The sequence below is a fragment of the Equus przewalskii genome, chromosome 20 (genome assembly GCF_037783145.1).
Source record: "Equus przewalskii isolate Varuska chromosome 20, EquPr2, whole genome shotgun sequence".
Taxonomy (NCBI): domain Eukaryota; kingdom Metazoa; phylum Chordata; class Mammalia; order Perissodactyla; family Equidae; genus Equus; species Equus przewalskii.
Window position 1 is genome coordinate 12674638 of NC_091850.1, and position 20769 is coordinate 12695406.

Below are 20769 nucleotides of genomic sequence, written 5' to 3' on the forward strand. Positions count from 1 at the left end.
ACTTTAGGCTGTGGCTACCATACCTATTCTTTTCAGCCACTAAAACTGTAGACTCAAACATTTAATGAAAAACAGATGGTGCTTGAACTCTCTACTTACGTTTAACAAAAGTTGTTATGGAAATGTTGCTTGTGTGTACTTTTATTTCTTTAAACACAGCACCATTTTAGCCTGTTCTGATGAGTAATTGAAGAATTACTGTCCTAGTCGAAGACCGCATTTCCAAGTGCACGTGTTAATCATATACTTGATTAAACATTTCCTTGCCTCTCTTCTCAGCATGCCAGTTGGCTTTTGAGTGGATAATTGTTGCAGTGAGAGCAGTGACGTTGGAAACAACGATTGCCCGTTTGAATTACTTAAAACACCACCATGAAAAGAAATACCTGTGATTTGCTTTCTCGGAGCAAAAGTGTAAGTAACTTTTGTTTTCATTTCTTTTCTAATGATGTATACACATAACTTTTTGCTGTTTCCTTTGAGTTTTAATACTGTGCTATGATGATCAGGCTTGTGGGAAACCCTGGGTTCACTTTCAGTTCTCTGACTGTATGCAGCTTTTTAACAAATGAAGACTTGTTCGTCTGTGTGGCCTGGTTGACATTTGATAGGAATTCTCTTTCGGCCAGTTTTATATGCCTTACCATTCATTCGTGTAAGCCTACTGGCATGATACTGGACATGTTGGTTTTTGGATGCATGCAAAAAATATACTAAAATGATTAAAAGTTGAAATTGAAGAAATTTATGTCTTCAATATGAAACATTCTGAGCAAGCCTGAAAGGATAAATTGAACTTATGTCACTGGGTACTTCAATCAATCACATTCTAAAAGTTCATGTACACAGTGAATAATGCGAACTCTTGATCAGTGGGACATAATTTCCATGAGTTTTCTATCCTTAGAAATTTTTGAACTGAATATTCTTAGGGCCCTAATGGAGATTAAGCCTTCTTTCCAATTACCTAATGTTCTTAAGGTATCAACTTCATGATAATTTTTACATTTCTATTAGCTTGTGAAAGAAAGTATAAACAAATAGAGCAACTTGAAGAAAGCTACACAAGGCAGGCATGAAAGTAGATGGTTAATTTCCATTAGGCAAGCTCTAAGAACATGTCTCTTTGTTCATTTACCCGAGGGGAAAAAAGCATCCAAACAGATGTAGTTGTGACGTAGGAACATTCATTTGAAGGCATCAGAAAAACCGCAAATGCAAACACATTTCTCTAGTATGAGAATGCTTTGTGTTACAACCAGTGATTCTGATGTGATGGCCCAAGGTCATCTTCAATTCTTTCTATAGAATTACCATCCAGCTTTAAGGGTGAGCAATACATGAGTATGTAGAGAGGAAAGTATAGTGTGCCCAATAGGGTTTCTTTAAAAATGTGGATGTACCCAGAGGTTTGCCAATCCTTTGATTGAGTACTGTGTTTAATAACCAACCAAGGAAATTCAGAAAACACTGAGGGAATGTCCAAATTCATTTGTTTTACTGATTGCTGTTTGGTTGTGTGGATTATTGCATAAAACAAAGGGCTGTGGTTTGGAGCCTGAAATTCCTTCTATCATTGTAAAGACTTCTTCATTGTAATAGGAGGTGACCTGCATACAAATTACCAAACGGCAAACATAGTTTTCCATTACTGAGTTTTTCTTAATATAAGTTACTTATGAAAGCAAGCCATTCACATAATACTTCCTTCTTTGATTAAATTTCAGAGTTGTGTGGTATGAAAAAAAAAATGTGTAAAGGCAAAAGGAAGAATATTTTAGATAATTAAAAATATATTATTAAACATTTCCCTGTTCTTGGAGGAAAACATTCTAAAAGCAAATGATTAACTGAGCCATGACTTTAAGGAACTGCGAGTACTTAATGAAGCTAGGAGATTTCCTATTTCTGTTTGTTTGATGCAAAAATTTTCATCTTGATGGAAAGGCTCATGTTTCCCAGATTAAGAGAACCTGAGTTGCCTACATTTGTTCAAATGTAAACAGTAGAGCTCTCATTTCACTGCTTCTTAGCTTCTTGAAAATCCACTGGCATAAAGAAAGTATTTCCACTTAATTAAATGACTCTAAGCAGGAGATTACTGTTTATCAGAGAAAAGAGCTGGACTTTTTGCCTAGTTAGAAGTTGTCACTTTATAGAGTTTCAAAAGTTTATTCTGCACTGATCGAAGAATCTCGCCCCCCACTCCTTAAGTCTTTGTCATAACAGGATCCAACATTGTACACTTAGAAGTTCCTATTTTTGATGAGGAAAGTTTAGAGAATTAATTTGATTTAGAATCTGAGAATGTTTTTCTTTGGCATTATGACATTTGAAAATCCAAGGAGAAAGTTCGAAATGTTCTAAATGTTAAAACAGCTTCTGCTCCTCCCGCATCGTCTGTATATCTTGTATCTGTCATTGTGAAAACTTTAGGCAAGCAAAAGAGGAGGGGAAACAAGACTGTCTTTAGACAACCACTTTTTATTTATTCCTGAACACTTAAATCAGTGTTCGTATTTTTCTCTTCACATTTAAGACCCGGTGCCGTATCTCTTTTAACAATTAATGCTCTGGATTCTTCCTTTATTTGGAAGGGATCTATGAAAAATTTTAGCCATAAAAATATAAACAAACCACTTTTTACTTAAAGTGACATCTTGCTCGTTTTGGAGGATAATTTGTAGTTGTGGTGAGTAAAAAAGGGAGGAACTGGGCGTATGGACAGCACAAAAGTGAGGTGTGGTCCCAGCGGCTATCGCTCTTATGATCTACCGTGGGAGACAGACATTCATCAAAGAATCGCACAAATAAGTGTAGAATAACAATCCTCCAATGTGTCTCCTTCCACGGGGCAAGTACCCTTTAACCTGTCCATATACATAACAGCCTCTGTCTCCAGCCTAGAGTGTAAACTTCCTGAGGACAGGGGCTTTGCTTATTCATTCATCACCGTATCGCCAGCACAGTGCCCTCCACATAGAAGACAATTATGCGTTAAAGGAATGAGCAAAGGAATAAACTATGACACTGCTGAGGGGAGCTTCATAGTACTATGACAGCAAGTAATAGGAAGTCTTGGCCTGGTCAGGGAGGTCAGGCAAGTCTTCCTTGAGGAAAGATGATTGACAGCTGCCATCTGAAGGGCGGGTTAGCCTAATGAGGCAAAGTAGGAGTGGAAGGGCTTCCAGGCAGAGTTAATAAGATGTGCAATGGCTCTGTGGTGAAAGGGAAACTGGCGACTTCAAGGTCATGAACAAAGGCTAGAATAAGTCACTCATTGGTGGCAATGGTAGGGAGATTGAGACAATACAACATATTTCAGAACTACTTAGGAGGGAAAAAATGATAGGGATTTGGAAAAGTACTGGATTTAGGATCCAGAGGAAAGGAAAGCATGGAATTTGCCTCCTGGGCTTCTGTTTTATCTAATGGGGTGGATGTGGTCCCCCTGAGACGGAGACACTGGGTGAGCACCAGGTTCTCCATGGGGAATGGGGAGAGGATGAATCTCAATCTAAGGCTGTTAAGATTGGGATGTTTTACAATATGGGAGACCAGAGAGCAATTTTATTTTATCCACACAATAGGTAGATTGGGAAATTTACATTAATCATTAAATTTATACTCCAAGCAGACTGTTGATTAAATATAGGGAATAGACGGACACTTTTATTGAAATTAAAAAAAAATTCCTGCAAGTTTGACCCCAAGCTATCTTCACTAGATCCGCAAGGTTGCATTTACCTACTTAAAATCCTTATATAGCACCCCCAAGGTATCTCTAGGAACTCAAGATGTTAAAAGTGGGAAATATAGTGACAATTATTTCTAATTTAGTTTTTTATTTATTTGAAAGGAAGACCATCCATTCCTGCAAAATATTATGTGGAGAGAAGTGCTTAAAAAAGCAGCCTTAAATGTATTCTCTTATTTCATCATGTATAAGCAGATTTATTTCCCTACTATTTCTGATTCTATAATGGGTTAGCTTTGACCTACACTTTACCATATATTGAGCTCCTAAACCAAATAAAATATATAATTTTAAAATTTATTAATTAATTATTTTCTTAAAAATTAATTCAATATAAGTCCAATAATAAATTATGTTAATTTAAAGTAAATCAAAGTGCTTATACCGCTTATTGAATTGAAAATATCTAAATTATGGGGCCAGCCGGGTGGTGTAGTGGTTAAATTCGCGTGCGTTCCTTCGACGGCCTGGGGTTTGCCAGTTTGGATCCTGGGCACGGACATACACACCGCTCATCAGGCCATCCTTTGGCAGCATCCCACACAGAAGAATTAGAAGGACTTAAAACTGGGATATACAACTATGTCCTAGGGCTTTGGGAAGGAAAAAAGAAAATGTCTAAATTAGCCAAATACCATTAACATTATTAAACATTAAATTAGGATGAACTTACATGGCAATCTTTTATAATAAATGGACTTAAAATGTCTAAAAGGAATTCTATATCATATCTGATAAAATTTGAAATATTTTAAATTTTGCTATTGTGGTTCATGAATATATATATCATCAGTGAAAGAAGTCTACAAATTACAAACGTTGAAAGCTGCTCTACAGCACATTGTACATCAGCTGGAAATGATGTAAGGCAAATAATTTAAGATGTACATTCCTGACTTCCATAATTGCTCCAACGTCTATATCATATTTTTCAGAACGTGGTATTAATATTTATCTCTCATAAAAATGGTTTCACCAAAATTTACAAGGTTTGTAAAGTTTATAGAGTTTCTGATATACAATTTCTTACTTCTTATAGTTGGAAGAGAACTTAAAGATTTTTCTGACTTGACCCTTTTATTTTACAGATAAAGAATTTAAGATTGAGTCCTGGGGAGATGAAATGACTTGCCTGAGAGGTGGCTTGGTTTAGTTGAAAAAAATGTGGGCTTTAAAATCATGCAGAATTGGGTTCAAAATCTGGCTCTTTCAAATTTCCAGCTGTGGGACATTTGACAAGTTACCAACTCCAGTATTCTAAGGGGTGATATGGAAATGATATCAACCCACAATACTTGGTGCATCAAAGGCATCTAAAGAGTTGTATCTTTAGCATTGACCTAGACTCCATAGCTTATAAGTGAGAGAGACTCCCTGTGTCCTTTCCTCTCTCTGATTCCTAAAATGTAATCAAAGCTGGAATTAAAAAAAAAAAAAATCTCTTACTCCCTTTAACCTCTTTCAAACACCTAAAAATACCAATGTTGGCGAAACCATGTTGTCCACATCAAGTTCTGTAAAAATGAGGGCACTAAAGGAAAAACAAACGAGATAAAAGAAAAAAATAGATGATCATTTAGATAGCATCTGCTTCTTTTAAAACTCTGGATTTTCTGATTTAATAGTTACAAAAGAAGAGAGAAGAAAGGAAAACACCTTGACCTAGTAGATAACCCTTTTCTTGAAGTATTCATTTCCAACAGGAAGTGTTGCAGCGAAGATTCTGCCATGTGTGTGCGGTATGAAGGCTTTGCTCCTTTTAAAGTTTTCAAGCCACTTCTTATTGGAACAACATTTCGTTTTCACAGGTCCCATCAAAGTTCTTGTGTGACTGCTTGCAGTTTTACACCTCTTGGGGTGCTGAAGATCACGTTTGTTTGTTCTGGGTGCTCATTATTTGTCTATACACTGAAAGGTCTGAGCATAAACAGATTCCTCTCTGTGCTAACCTGGAAGTGTCTCTGCCATCTGCGGAAGCTCGGGGCAATTCTTGCTCTTCTGACTTTTGCTTTAACGGGACTGATGATATCTCATATGTGCAATAATTACAAATTTTAAAATTCTGTTATAAAACTATCCTATCTCAAAACCATGATTGGTAAAATGAGGTTTGGTGAGGTATTGCTCTCCTCTGAGTTTCATAGCAGGAAGACTGTGTCAAAGAGATTCTTTATTTTTGCTTACTATTCTGAATTATAATGGATCAGCTAATTTCTCTATTTAAAACTTGCCTTCTTCTGCCTCACATATGTTTTCCTGAAGTCATGTAATTTAATCTAAAGCAACATTTAGTTGTAAGCGTCTAGGATTGTTTTTTGTTCTACCGACATAGCATAGCAATTTAGGACAGAGACAATAATTAATATAGAATATTCTTTCTAAGGCAGTTAGAAAATTTTTTGAAAAAGTGCCGTAGCAACAACTCTACTTTTAATTAAATAGCATAATTTGCTACAGCGGTCAAGACTCTATGCCAGCCCTTTAGCAAAACTGTGCTAACTCTCTTGACTCTTTCTAATCCATTGGTCCCAAAGGGAAAGGAGCCATTCACAGTGACCCCAGCATCACATCTGTGAAGCTAGTTTTCCTTGGCATTTTTCCAATGAAATATTTCGTATGACTTTTCTTAGGTTAAAGATTTAACTCTAGCAGCTTGTACTTCTGTTGAAAATCACTTAAAAATAATATATTTCCTATTCTTTGTATTAAGCATAATAATCATGATCTCCCACCATCGGGTTCTGGCATTTTTCAATACTGCGATTGCCTTCACCGATCTAGCTTTTTACTGTCTTCCTGGTATAAGGGAGCCAATGTAATCAAATGCAGCCATCTCCAAGGTGGGCTTCAAAAAGAAAATATTAAGACTTCTATTTATATTTAGTTTCTAATGTCATCTTTTTCGAATTTCAACCTTTCGTGTATGTTTGATAAATGTACAGTAATACGTGTGGGCAATCAACCAAAAATACATAAATTGGGAAAATACATTCAAAGTATTTTTCCTGATGGGGTGCATAATCAAAATGGTGTAGAAACCATTGATGCAGTGAAAAGAGAGTCGTTTTTGAATTCAGACACCTGGATTGAATCCTCAGATCCACTAGTGCTAAAAGATCTTACCTTTAGGAAATTACTTTTTCCTGAGCCTTAGTGCCTTTATCTGTGAAATAGAGAAAGTCTCTCATAATGAAGGTGAAAACACCTGTCACATAATAGTTGCCTGATAAATTCTATCTGGAGGTTTGCAGATCCTATTTTTGTAGCTACAGAGCAGAGTGATAGTATCTAGCCCAAAACTGGATCATATGGAAAACTCCTGGAAATGAAGTGAGTTCCTGTCACTAAAGGGATTCAAGTGTAGCTCCCAAGGCCGTTGAGTAATCTCCATATTATACAAACTATTTAGGTGACAGTTCTATTTCCCTACCAGTCAGCAGTTTCTATGCTTCTAGGTCACGTTGTGCCATTTATAAGTTGAATTGAAGATAAGTTCCCAGATAAATATAAAATCAAGGCATTGGGGCATAAACGTATATTAGTCAGTTCAGGTTGCCGTAAGAAAATGCCATAGATGAGGTGGCCTAAACAACCGAAATTTATTTTCTCACAGTTCTGGAGGCCAGGAAGTCCAAGATCAAGGTGCTGGCCAGTTCAGTTCCTGGTGAGAGCTTTCTTCCTGGCCTTCGCACTGTGTCCTCACGTGACGAAGAGGGTGAGACCACAAACTCTGTAGTGTCTCTTCTTGTAAGGGCGTGAATCCCATCATGATGTCCACACCTCATGAACTCATCTAACCCTAAATACCCCCCAAAGGTGCCAAGTCCAAATACGATCATATTGGGGGGTAGGGCTACAGCATATGAATTTTGGGGGAGACACAAACATTCAGTCCATAATGGAGAGTTTGATATTCTTTTTTTTTTTGAGGAAGATTAGCCCTGAGCTAATTACTGCCAATGCTCCTCTTTTTGCTGAGGAAGACTGGGCCTGAGCTAACATCCGTGCCCATCTTCCTCTATTTTATATGTGGGACGCCTGCCACAGCATGGCTTGCTAAGCGGTGCCATGTCTGCACCTGGGATCTGAACCAGCGAACCCCGGGACCCCAAAGCAGAATGTGTGCACTTAACCGATGTGCCACTGGGCTGCCCTGAGAGTTTGACATTCTTAAGGGATGATTTTAATAAGTCACCATGATATTTATGCCTAAAGGATGGTGACCAATATTCTGCAGTCCACGTATCCTCTCAACTGAATAACACTGAAAATGATCTGATTAACATCTTTCTCTTCATTTCTTATTTTCTAGATTTTATGTTTGGAGAACTCAATGATAATTTTTGAGGTTATAATCATTTCTTCATAGACCTAGGGGCTTATTTTAATTTTGTTCAAAAATATTTTTCCCTTCCTTCACTATTCATATTTTGCTTATTTTATATTGTTTGTTCTTAACATCCAATTCAAAAACGTAGGTTTCTGGAGTACCTTGTCCTGTCAATGGATTTATCAGTTGAGCTAACTTCTCAGAGGTTTGTAAATTTCAGACCTGATTATCTGAGCCATCCCCATTTCCTCCACCAATGCCACTGCTTTTATGCTAATTAGGAGTAGAAAGTAAAGATACAGACAAATGGAGAGATATACGAAAATTTCTACAGTTATAGTATATTTTGAAATCAAGTGTTATTTAAAAAAATTTTAAAGCAACTTTCCTTATCATGTCGCTGTTGATATTCTCTGAACTCATGAATTTTTATGAATCTTCTCATCTGGAGAATGAACTGGATAAATTTTAATTCTTCTTCATTAATCAATTCCCTTATGAATTGAATTCTAAAGTATCTTGTCATATTTTACATTAAATTTTCAATTTCCTAGTATCCTGTATCATTTTCTTCCTACCCATTCGGAGAGATTCAAGACATCTTCTGCTCAATTCAATTTGTTAGTTTCTTGATGTAATTGCCCTCTGGTTGACTCAGAATTCTTTTGGATGCTCTACATTTGGATGAAATTGTCGCTCACCAGATGTCTTTTAATTGACGTTCCCCATTCTTTTCTGACAGAATTGTTGTTTAGTATTTATTCAAAACTGGAAGCAAATCCTGTCTGATTAGAGGACCCAAGGTATCTGGAAAATGTTTTGCATACTGAATTTAATGCCCACCTCAATGGGCTGTCAGTTTTGAGTCCAAGAGCTGGAGCCCACCTGGTGAAATATGCCCAGCAGGCTCCCTGGAATTGCCTCTTTTCACAGAAGACTTTTAAAATGTTGTCCAAAGTTCGTAGACCAAATTTATCTTATTCCTAAAAAAATGTTTTTTTCCGCTAGTACTTTTATATTGCTGAGTTTTTGGAAACAATCACTCTTTTAATGGCCCAGGGTGAATAATTTATGCCATTTCACTCCATTGGTGCCTACCTAGAATGGGCAGACCCCAGAAAAGAAATTTGGAAAGGATGATACACTTCAGAGATATCTGCATTTATTATTCCTCACAATTACCCTGTAAGATTGATTATTTGGGAGTTTTATGGTTAAAGCAAAAATAATGGATCTCTTCCCGGTCTGGCCTTCTTTCCCTACTGTATCCATCGCCACCTAAGGTATAAGATTGACAAAGTTGTCACAGCTTAGAATCTTCATCAAGTTAAGTATATGGAAATTGGATTTTTAACTTGTGGTCACTCATTAGGGTCCAAAGAAGGTCAGAGGAGATACAATAGGCAAAGGTGCTTTAAAAAGTACAAAGCAAAACCAAAGTAATAGTCTCGCTTGTGTCCTTATTAGCAGCCAGCTGAAATGAGAACTTGTAGTTTCAGAGCTCTCCTTCCTTTGGTCATTGTTCCTGCCTTCATGCCTCTGCTCTTTCTTTGCAAAATTCAAAACACATGCATCGAATGGCTACCGTGTGTTAGGAATGGTGCTAGGCTCTGGGTATCCAATGATGAGTAAGATATTTGTGGTCTCCACCCTTATAGAACATATTTGACAACTAAATTTGTAAAGTTTATAATTTTCTTTTTTCTTATTTTAGCCCCCTACCTCACCCTTACTCTGACCACCCAAGTCTGTGCCACTTTCATCTTTAATTCTTCCCAGGGAATCTGAAGTTGTCCCTCTGACACCTCTGCGTACTTGTTCTTCACCGCCTTGTGGGCGTCCTGTTTGGCAGAGATATTTTGAGCTGTGAATAATGTGTCGTAATTGTCAATTATGCTCATTGTTGCAGAAATATAGATTATTTTAGAGTGGTTAAAAAGAATTTTCCTCAGATAATCAACAATAGTACAAAAATAGCCAAGAGTGTAAATGAATGTGAGTATGGAGGAAAGGTCTGAAAGACAAGGGGCTCATCAGCAACCATTTGCTTTGAAATCAATCACATGACAGTCTTAATGGCCAAAGCCAATCGTTACATTGTTGTCTTAGAAAAAACTTTCACATTTTTTTTGATGGTGTGATATTTTTGCTATTTCATTTTTGGACAATTTCAAGTTAGACTTGAATTTAGAATTATTATGTCCAAAAATAATTGCATATGTTGTACTTAACCACGAAAACACCAAAGACATGTAAAAATGGAGAGGAGACTTGTCGAACTGATAATGAATGTTAAAGAATGATTCCTACAGACAGTGTCACTCTATCACAAAGCGAAATTATGAAGAAGAGCATAAGAATTTGGTGGAGTTTTCTATTAGTAGTATTTTGCCCCAGAAAAAAAAGTTTACTTATAAAGGCTTCTTATTTTTAACTGAAGTCATTTCTCTATTTTTAACATAGCGGTTAAATATCATTTCTTACTATTAAAATAGCCACCTATAAGCAAAGGTTTTGACGGTTAAAAATGATTTAAATTAATTAAAATTATTGGAGTGTTTATATGGTTTCCCCAGATCAGTGCTTTCAAGGACACCACAGGGTGGTCCTTAAGGTCCTGAGTTATAGTCCTGGGGTGGCCACTTTGTATCTGTGTTGTCCTGGGGGAAGGAGGATGAGAAAACCATAAATAACTAGGTTATTATCAAATGGTCCCAATATCTACTATGATTGTTTCAAGGGTGAAATTAAAAAACAGTTTGGAAGCATATTGCAAAATAAAAATAAACAAAAAGCCAAACCAACCAAGTAAAAAACACCCCAAAATAATGTTATACAATATTTAATTGTAGCATATGCTTCTGCACCAAATGATCTAAGTCTTAAGGGTTTCTTAAATAGAACTGATCCATCAATAAACAGATTTTTAAAAACTCAGCTTTACTTTTATTGTCGAAAAGATCATTTTTGTCAATGGGCATCTTCCCCTAGGTTGTGCATATTAAAACCCAGGATGCCAAGGCCAAGAATGGTTAATGGATATGTAGTCAGAGCCCCCTGACCCTGCTTTCCAGTTGCTTCTATCACCTGGGTTGGGTCACATACTGCATAAATGGATTGGAGGTACAGCCCCATTTACAGCACAAGGACTGAGAATAGACATTGAGCTTATGACTCTCATATGGTCATATCTGCCCTTCCCATTCTTGCCTCCCATTCTTACTATTGTGGCAGGCCAGACTTCTGTTTTGGCAATATTGCGTCTGTGTTAATAATTTGGCCATGTTTACAGCCCTCAATGTCCTGAATTTAATTCAGTCAACAACATTTATTAAGCCCTCAGCAACTATTTGCATTACAGCAGTCATACCCCACGGAGCTGCGTAGCCAATGGTACCCCAGAGGTTCATAGAGTTAACACTTGAGCAATTCACTTCCAGATTGGGATTTAAGCTTTACAGAGAATCTGGCTCACTGAGCATTAAAAATCAAATGTACAACTAGTGAAAACAAATGATAACACCACAGTGCCACAACAAAAGCTGTCCTTTCCACAAACTCATTTAAAACAAAAAGCTACAAGCTTTCCAGGTCTACAAGCCCTGCTTGCTGCACATACTTTAAAATATTATGAACAGCCAACTTGTATTGTTCTAGAAAAGGCCATTACATAGCATTAATTTACCAGCAGGGTTGCATTTTAACGTAATATGAATCATGCCAAGAGAGACCTAGACATTGCTCAGAAACAATAGTCTCGGAAAGGATATTCCAAGATAAACAAGGAAGTTGAGGAAAAGAGGAGAAATCCCCAGTATACATGCAGAAAAGACCGAAAAAGTAAAAGTTTTTTTTTAATTGCTTATGCAGGGATTCAGAATATGTATTTCCTCCCCCAAAGTGGATGAAGCAATTGGCAGAATAGTCAGAAAGGAGCATGTCCTCCAGTGGGTAGAGTTGTTGTCGATTCAGACGACAGTATTTGTATGTTCTGACTTCCTAACACAATGCTGACAACCTCCTAACGTGAGAAGGGAAAGCCAAAACAACCACAAAAACGGGAGTAGGATGTTGGCAAAAGTGGCTGCGAATAGAAGTGAAATAAAACTTTCCGACAGGGTTTTCTAATGTTGGGAGAATCTTTTCTGAGGAGATTATGAAATGGTCTTCTATCTAGAGCTTTCAAAGTTATGATCAAATCTTTACGTTTCTTTAAATGTGTATTATGGTTAATAATATACCATATTCAATTATAAGAAATTATAATTATAAATATAATTCAATTTTAAGAAACTTGAATAGTTTATAATTTTTAACTCATCACTATTATGTTTATAATACGTGTATCCATGGACGTAAATGAGGAAGATTAACAGATATTTTAATTGACATTTGTTTATTCAAAACCAAAGTTGTATACTTTCATTAGAGTAATTCACATCGTTCATTAACTTATCCTTCACCTTAATTTCACAAATTCTTACCAAAATGTGATGCTGAGTGAATTACCTTCTGATCTATATTTTGCTCATCTGTAAAATGAGGGGAGTAAATTAAATGAATGGGAAGATTTCTTTCAACTTTAAGACTACGGCAATATATTTCTGAGATTGTGTATCTCTCAGAACAGGCTCAACAAATATCTTTCACATTATGACACTTGTAGTCAAAGTATTGGTTCTTCTTAAACTAACAATTGACTACTTATTCCACCCAAACATAAACAGGATCCTGATTTATGAGTTGAGTTCATTAAGCCTCTGCCAACTGTGCAAAAGCACTGTCTCCATTGGACATTTGTTGTCTCTAGGAATGCATGGAATTGAAAGATGCTCATCTTATGGAGAATTGAAAGAATTAGTTATCCCCAAATTATTGCTGCTTTAAACATTAATCCTCTTGCTGTCACCATCCATGCTGCCAATGGGGAGGCAGAAAGAAGGTTGTAGTATGTTGAATGGCTCTGCTTTGAAGAAATCTGAGTCTTTTTACTTTATATTCCAATGCTTTGGCCAGCTCTCTGCTGATAGACTGTTTTGGCCCCTGCAGCTCACCTGTGGTCACATCAAGCCTGTCTTTCCTCCATGAACGCAGAGACCTCTCCACTGATGAGCCCTACTGTGGACAGTATGGTTTCTCCCTTACTTCCCTGAAGTACAACCAATTCTAGGCTATAACAAGCAACCAAATTTTACTGAGTGGTGGACATAATGGAGGGAAAGCCAAATGCAGAAAAGAAAACTCTTAACACTAAATATAAGAAATAATCATTTCTGGCATATACAGGAAAAACCTGTTACCAAGTCGTTTCTCCTCAGTCACTGACCTACCTCCTGTTGCTTTGCTCGTCTCCTACAGTGAAATGCATTTTTTATTGTATCCTACCCAGTGTCTAGGCTCTGGACTCTGCTGAGACGCAGGAGAAACCCCTTGCTTCAAGTCAAAGTAAACATAAAAATTTACAAAGGTACAACTCTGCTTATATGAAAACTCCTTCTACAGCATTATGCAGAGCAAGGTAGACCAGAATATATACTTTCCAGGCAAGGACTTTAGCCTGGCCTTAGTCAAATAAAAGAAGCAACCTTTCCTCAGAGCTGGACCAAAACCTTTTCTTTTAAAGCAACACTTTCTGTCACTTCTCTCAGCTTTTTCCGTTAAGACCTTAGAGAACATTAGGGCCAGTTGTCAGCCAAGAGTACCCTCATTCCACTAAAAATCTTCAAAGGCACTGAATCATCAGTGAATCAAAACACTCACCATTCTCGCCAAATCCCTATCACTTCTATTACTCCCAGAAAATAACCTTAACTTCTCAATTTTAGAATACTGAGGAATTCTGGAGTGAACCGTCTAGCTTCTACCTTAAGCTCAGAGATGTAGAGAGCTGACAAAGAAATAGCTCGACAAACTTCACATTCATGACTTTTAAAACATCTACCAGAGAAGTGAGGTTGTAGCACATTCAACCAACCCCAAATATGGGAAGAGACAGGTACCTGTCAAGAAGGACAAAGAGAATGCTACTATTCGTTTACATTAGGCAGACATCTCCAAATGCCATATAAACCAGTATAAACCAGGAGAGTCAGCTAAAAGTTTTGATGAATTGCTAAAGACCGAGTGTGGCTAGCAGGAGAGTCTGGACACGCTGGAGGTTGCACATATGGGGGATATCCTGTAGCAGGCTCTTCCTCCACAAACCTCACCGGGTGCTCACAGGGAAGATTGGATAGGAGAATAACGCTATTGAAACCACACCTATCTCCCTAATGGAATAAAAGAGTCAACCTGCAAAGGGAAGCGCAACAAGAACTGCCGACTTAGGACACTGGGGGAAGCCCACTGATGAGGAAGGGAGCAGGAGAAAACTCTGTCCTCAGGGGCAAGGTTAGAATATGTGCTAGGAGCAACACTGCAGTTGGAGGAGGGGCAGAAGTACTGGTGAAGACCACATCCCCGTGACTCGGGGACACAGTGTCTAAGACTGGGGCTACCTCTGACCAGCAAGGAGCGTTCCTCCTCCCTGAACTCCCACCAGCATCTCAACAAACAGTGAGTAAAAATAACAGTGGAATATGGCTGCCAGAGCGTCAACAGACAGATTCTCTGGGACGCAGCACAAAGCAAGGACACCTAAGTAAGAGTGGAGCAGATATTAAGATAATAACCACTGGAAAGCCACAACCTAAGCACATGGTATCAGTAGAGAAATTTGAAGCCTTGGTGCACTGTGGTTAATCATAACAAGAAACCTCAAATACAGTCCTATTCCTGACTAGATTAATTCAAGTTCCCATGCTAAAGGCCTAGCAGAAGGGAAGGTAGGCTCATCTTTAAGCATAAAAATATATATACATCATATCTACTGTCCCACACAATATATCCAGCTTTCAGCAAAAAATTTTGAGGCATATGAAAAGGCAAGAGAAAGTACTCCAAAGAGAAAACAATATACAGAAACATCCAAAATATGGCACAATTATTGCAGTTATCAGGCAAGGACTTTAAACTATGATTACTATGATTAAAGTGTTAAAAGTCCTAATGAGAAAGATTGATAACATGTGTGATCAGACAGGTAATTTCAACAGGGAAATAAAACTATAAGAAAGAATCGACCGATATGCTAGAAATAAACACAGTACAGAGATGAAGAATGTCTTTGGGCTCTTTAGTAGGTTTGACATGGCTAAGGAAAGAATCAATGAACTTGAAGATAAGTCAGTAGAAATTACCCAAACTGTAACACAAAGAAAAAAGAGTGGGGGAAAAAAGAGAGGGAGAGAACACAGCAGAGCATCCAAGAGTTATGGTACAGTATTAAACAGAATAACATATGCATAATTGAAGTCACAGAAGCAGAAGAAAGAGAAAATGAGGCAGAGTAATGTTTGAAGAAATAATGGCTGAGAATTTTCCAAAGTTAATGATAGATACCAAGTCACAGACTCAAAAGCTCAGAGACACCAAGAAAGATACATACCAAAATACATGTGCATACACACACACCCCCAGAGGCATATCATATTAAAATTGCTAAAACCAAAAAGAAAATCTTGACAGCAGTCAGGGGAAAAAAAGACAAATTACCCATAGAGGTACAAGGGTAAGAATTACTGTAGACTTATTCCGAGAAACTATGCAAGCAAGAAGACAAAGGAGTGACATCTTTAAAGTACTGAAAGAAAAAAGACCTATTAACCCAGAATTCTACACCTAGTAAGGTTATGCTTAAAATATGAAGTAAAAATACTTTCTCAGAGTGAGCTGTTCCAGCTTCCTGTCCTCTCTGACATCCCCAAAGTAACAAGCACACATGCTCTCATGGCTTTGCTTTCCTTCTTTAAGTCTGAGAGGATGAAGATGTTTATCCTCTTCACGACCAACATCTCCACGTCCTCAGAAGACTTGGTCAGTCACCTCCTCTCTCCTACGTGCTCAGTTACACTTTCACTTATCTTTTTTCTATCTCTCCCTTTTACCTTGGATGAACTAGCCCTTCCAGTGGCTTTTGGCACTGCTGGCCATGACTATCTCTTTTGACAATTTTGGTATTCTTTGTCTCTTCCTAATGGTTATTTCTGTATTTTCTTTCTGGTGTGTGTCCGTTAAACAATGCTGTTCCCCAAGATTCTGTTCTTGGCCCACATGATATTCTAAGATAATCTTACCTCCTTTCCTGTCTTTAACTTTCTTTTATTTCATTATTTCTAAATCTCTGGATCCAGCTCAGATTTCTGGTTTTAGTCTCAGAACTGTATTCAGTTGCAGGTTGGACATTCATTACATCCACATAACATTTCCAAAATTAGATTCATCTGCTATCATTTCTCCTCTCTAAATCTGCTGCTGCTTCTCTATTCTCTATTATATTTGCAGCCCCAACCATCAAACCAATGGCCTAAGCTAGAGCCCTGAGAACCTTCCTCAATTCCTTGCTCACCATCCCTCCCAGCATCTAAACAGGCAGTAGGTGTTATTGCATGTTATCTATGTGCTACATCTTTCTGAGCCACCCTCATCCCAACTCTACTTCCCACTCCACCAATGACCTACGGATCACCTTATTTTTCCTTATCAAGCTGGATCTCGTTAAAATATACCAGAGTAGTGAAAACTAGTAAAATTACATGTGTTGTATCTGGAGCTACTAACATTTGTTATATTATCTATTTCTGTGGCAACTCTCATTTTTTTTTTGCTGTTGGCAGTGTACTAAATCTTGTTTTAAATTTATATCTTTTCACAATTGCTTTTGATTAGAATTTAAGCTAGCTCTTAAAGACAATTCACAAAGAAGTAGAAGCTGACTTTACGTGTATGTCTACGTGTGTGTGTAATTTCTATTATAGCATAATTCATTGATTTTTTGAAGAATAATTATAGCAAAGGCTGACTATGCATATGTGATTTTGTATATAACCTGATTAGATAAAATGTTAAGATTTTTATACCAGATATCAAATGGAATTAAAGTCTAATACGTGTGCTAATATGACTAATAATAATTTATAATTGCAAAATGCAATTAAGTTTCAATATACCATCTCAACGTTTTCTTGTGTTTTTCTTGCAAAAACTTAGAGGCAGGATAGGCAGTTATTTTTATCCTCATTTTACAGAGACTCAAAATAAGCCTTAGTCAGACTAACTGAGTTGGTAAGACTACACAGCTGGTAATGGAGAAGCCTAGATAGACTTCCAGGTTTTCTGACTCCAAATTCCTTATTCTGGTCACTATACCAGTGAGCTTCACATGTGTAACTGGATAATTGTAGGCATCACTCGTATGCTAACGCATCCTCACACCATGTGTCTGCTGAAAATTCATAGTAACATTTCAATTAGAATCTGTATTTCAAGCTATATATACAGTCGGACAACAATGTTATATTATCTACAGATGTTTCTGTGCTCTGTAGTATGACAGAAAATGGAGATGTTTTATGGTTGGGAAGACATTTTAATTGTGAATGGAGGTCCCCATGCTTGTTGGAAAGAGGGGTTCCATCACAAGGGAGGTAAACTCTTTTGCATAATAAAGTATTAGAATTTTCTAACTTGGCCTCTGGAAAGTCAAAAGAGATGCAGTTTGGGGAGAGACAGTGCTTTGGAGGACTCTGGGGAAGTGAATAGATGTGAGAAAGCCTCTGCAAGGATGAACCATGTGGCATTGAGACGGGCTTGGGAGAGGGGCCTGCCAGTCGTCCCCATAGCAGAGATGGGCTGGTTAAAGCCACTTAGGAGAACTGGGTCCATCAGTTTTAAAGATTCTGTTTGTTTAGTTTTCTTTTTTCTCAAACCTTTCTTTAAACTTTCTATAATCACAACAATACTGTAACAATTTTGCCTCAGGGTATGAGGAGATGGAGGGCTGTGTTTATACTTGAGACAAGGCAAGGGGGAAAGGAGCAGGGAGCAGGGAGGAAGCAGTGATGGCTGCAGAACTGGGGCAGCTGTTCAGAGGCAGCTGTGATGAATGTCAGCTGGGTACATGGATGGACTTCTCCCTTGGCTATGCTCAGAAATCCTGGGAAGGGCTCTGAGTGTCACACAATTATCTGGGAGGAAGGCTTTGTTAATTTTACTTGCCCACAAAAGTCTGAATACTTGGGAGCATTCAAATATTTTGTGTACACGCAAACACACACACATAAAGACACATGTATATATATATTGGTACTGGAGTACTTGGCATAGGGCTATACTATTTCAAATTATCTTATAAAATCATTTTGTAATACAATATTTTGTAATCAAAATTTACTGAGTGCCTCCAAAGGTATTTCTCTTTATACATATTTACTCATTTTATTTAATCCTCAAAACAATTCTAGGGTATGAGTACTATTATTAACCGTATTTGATTTGCGAACAAACTGAGGTACAAAAAGGAGCTGACACTTCTGTCTAAAATACCAAAAACATAAATATTTAAATAATAGCATAGAATATGAGGAATGCCAAAAACTCTATATAGATTTTAATAATAAAACTGAATAGTCAAGGCATTTTCAAACCCTAAAGTTATTATATGCATACATCTTGATAAAAAGTGGATTTTAGACTTGCTGTCTAGATGTAGGGCTGGAAATGTTGTTGTTCAGTTTCTTTCTTATAACTTTAAATAGATTGTAAGACAGCACCTACGCAAGCAGCAATTTCTCCAGGATAATTGGCCACGCCGGCTGTATGACCTTTTGAACATGTTTTCCCAAATGCTTCATTTCTAATTAGAGCATGATCTTTCAGATTTGAGTGGATTTGTCTAAGTGGCTAGATAGGTTTTCATCCTTCCTGGAAAAGAGCTTTATAAAGCACATGTGAGTTTGGGAATAGTAAAAGCTTTTATTCAAATCACTCCTCGGATGAGTTAGCCTTTCCTTCTACCCTGGATCAACAATAGTCTTTATCAATGTCCCATCTCTGCAAAAGGTATTTCTCTTTACATATTTTGCACACGATAATTTCGAGGATAAACTGTACTTACTTAGAAATATAGGGTGGTGGTGGTTGTTTTTTGCTCTCAAAACAATTGCTATCTCCTTGTATAGTTTATTACTTTGCGTTTACAGAGGAGCAACCAGGTTTGATTTGTGTATACTGCTTTTTCATAACCTTTCCATCCAGCCAATGCACACCTCCACAAATGATAATGTCTTGATTCCATCTTTGATAGATGGACTATTCTTTGTTCCAAATTTCACTATAGTTTGGTGAAGGTAAAGTGATTTTGCAGCATCTAGAAAAAAGTTTGTTTCAACAATCATGACGCTGAAATGTGTTGCCCGGTACAAATTTTGATCCCCAAACTTGAAAGTAATTCTATAATTAGGTTATTGTACTTTCTACCTCTCATGGCTCTCTGTTTTCACTTAAGCTTTCCTGGTTTTGTCTCCTCTTCAAAATTAAACAGCTGAATGTTTTCTTTTATTTTCCATTATCGAATACATACAAGAAAGAGTCAGAGATAAATGTATTCTCAGAATTGTATAAACAGTTTATTGTAATTTAGTGAGATGTTCTTTTCTGTTATTTCATCTATTATGTCATTATATATCATCTATATTATCATCGGTGTTACTTTCCATAGTTTTTCTGAAGCATTGTAATTCTGTTATCAAGGGCTAGTTTTTGTGTGTGTACAGAGACCTCATTGTGATAATTGCTATACAAAATATTTGTATGGTGCTTTTCAGTTTACAAAGTGATTTTCACGAACATTACCTTCTTTGAGACTCATAATAATCTTGTAAATTAAGCTGCGTTATTGTGTTATTTTGCAGATGAGAAAACACTTTTATCAGGTAATACGGAAGGCATTTGAACTGAAGACTTTTAAATCCAAACCCTGAGATCTGTTGATTCTCTCCCCCTCTTTTCAAACTTGTTTCCTTTCAGTCACGATCCTTGGAGTTATGTTCCAGTGTTCGAAGGCCAGCGCATCAATCACTAGCTGTAACTTCGCTAAGCTGACCTTTAGTTGACTCATCCAAAAGAATATGGATTGTAATAACTACACCACAGGGTTGCTATAAAAACTGAGCCAGATTAGGCGGAGCACAGACTAGGCCCTGGCACAGAACCATGCCACCTACAACGGCTGCGTAAAAAATACCAGATTTTCTCACCCCTCACTGCTACTTAAACTTTCTTTCCTCTCTGAAATTTTAAAATTTTTATGACATTTCATCCAGATTAAACTCTTGAAAAAATGAAAGTCAGGTAGTTTATAAGGTAAAAATGCAGAAACAAGAAAGAAAAAAACCAGGATAGAGTGAAAACTGTGAGCAGTTTTCTGTGAAACTAATGGGAAACTGAGTTTCTTAGTCTTTCCTGGAGGATAGTGCAAACTAAAAATAATTTACATGTCCAGAAAAAAAAACATTAAGTGATATAAAATTGTGCTAAAATCCAGAGAAACGGAAGTTAACGAAATAACTTATTTTATTCTTGTTACTGCATTCTCTCAATTTCTTTAGACTGTGTCTCTGCATTAATGAAGGGTAACAGAGGAATGGATGATGCCAAAATAATTTATTTGGATTTGGAATAATTTTATATTTATATCTCACTCAACGTGAGTATGTCTGATCTAATGGAGACAATGAAAAAATATTATTGTCAACTGACTGGTGAATTAATGAATGGTTCAAAGAAGGTGGAGTTAGAAAATTAT

At 37.1% G+C, this 20769-nt stretch overlaps 1 protein-coding gene across 17 annotated transcripts in view; it reads left to right on the plus strand.

The window, feature by feature from the left end:
* PDE4D (phosphodiesterase 4D) overlaps window positions 1-20769 on the plus strand; it is a 1369870-nt gene that overhangs the window by 331928 nt on the left and 1017173 nt on the right. For all 17 annotated transcript variants that reach the window (XM_070587537.1, XM_070587535.1, XM_070587543.1 and 14 more), the window contains one exon: window positions 280-414. In XM_070587537.1, the coding sequence (XP_070443638.1) occupies window positions 373-414 (42 nt within the window). In that variant the 5' untranslated portion in view covers window positions 280-372. The remainder of the gene's footprint in view (window positions 1-279; window positions 415-20769) is intronic.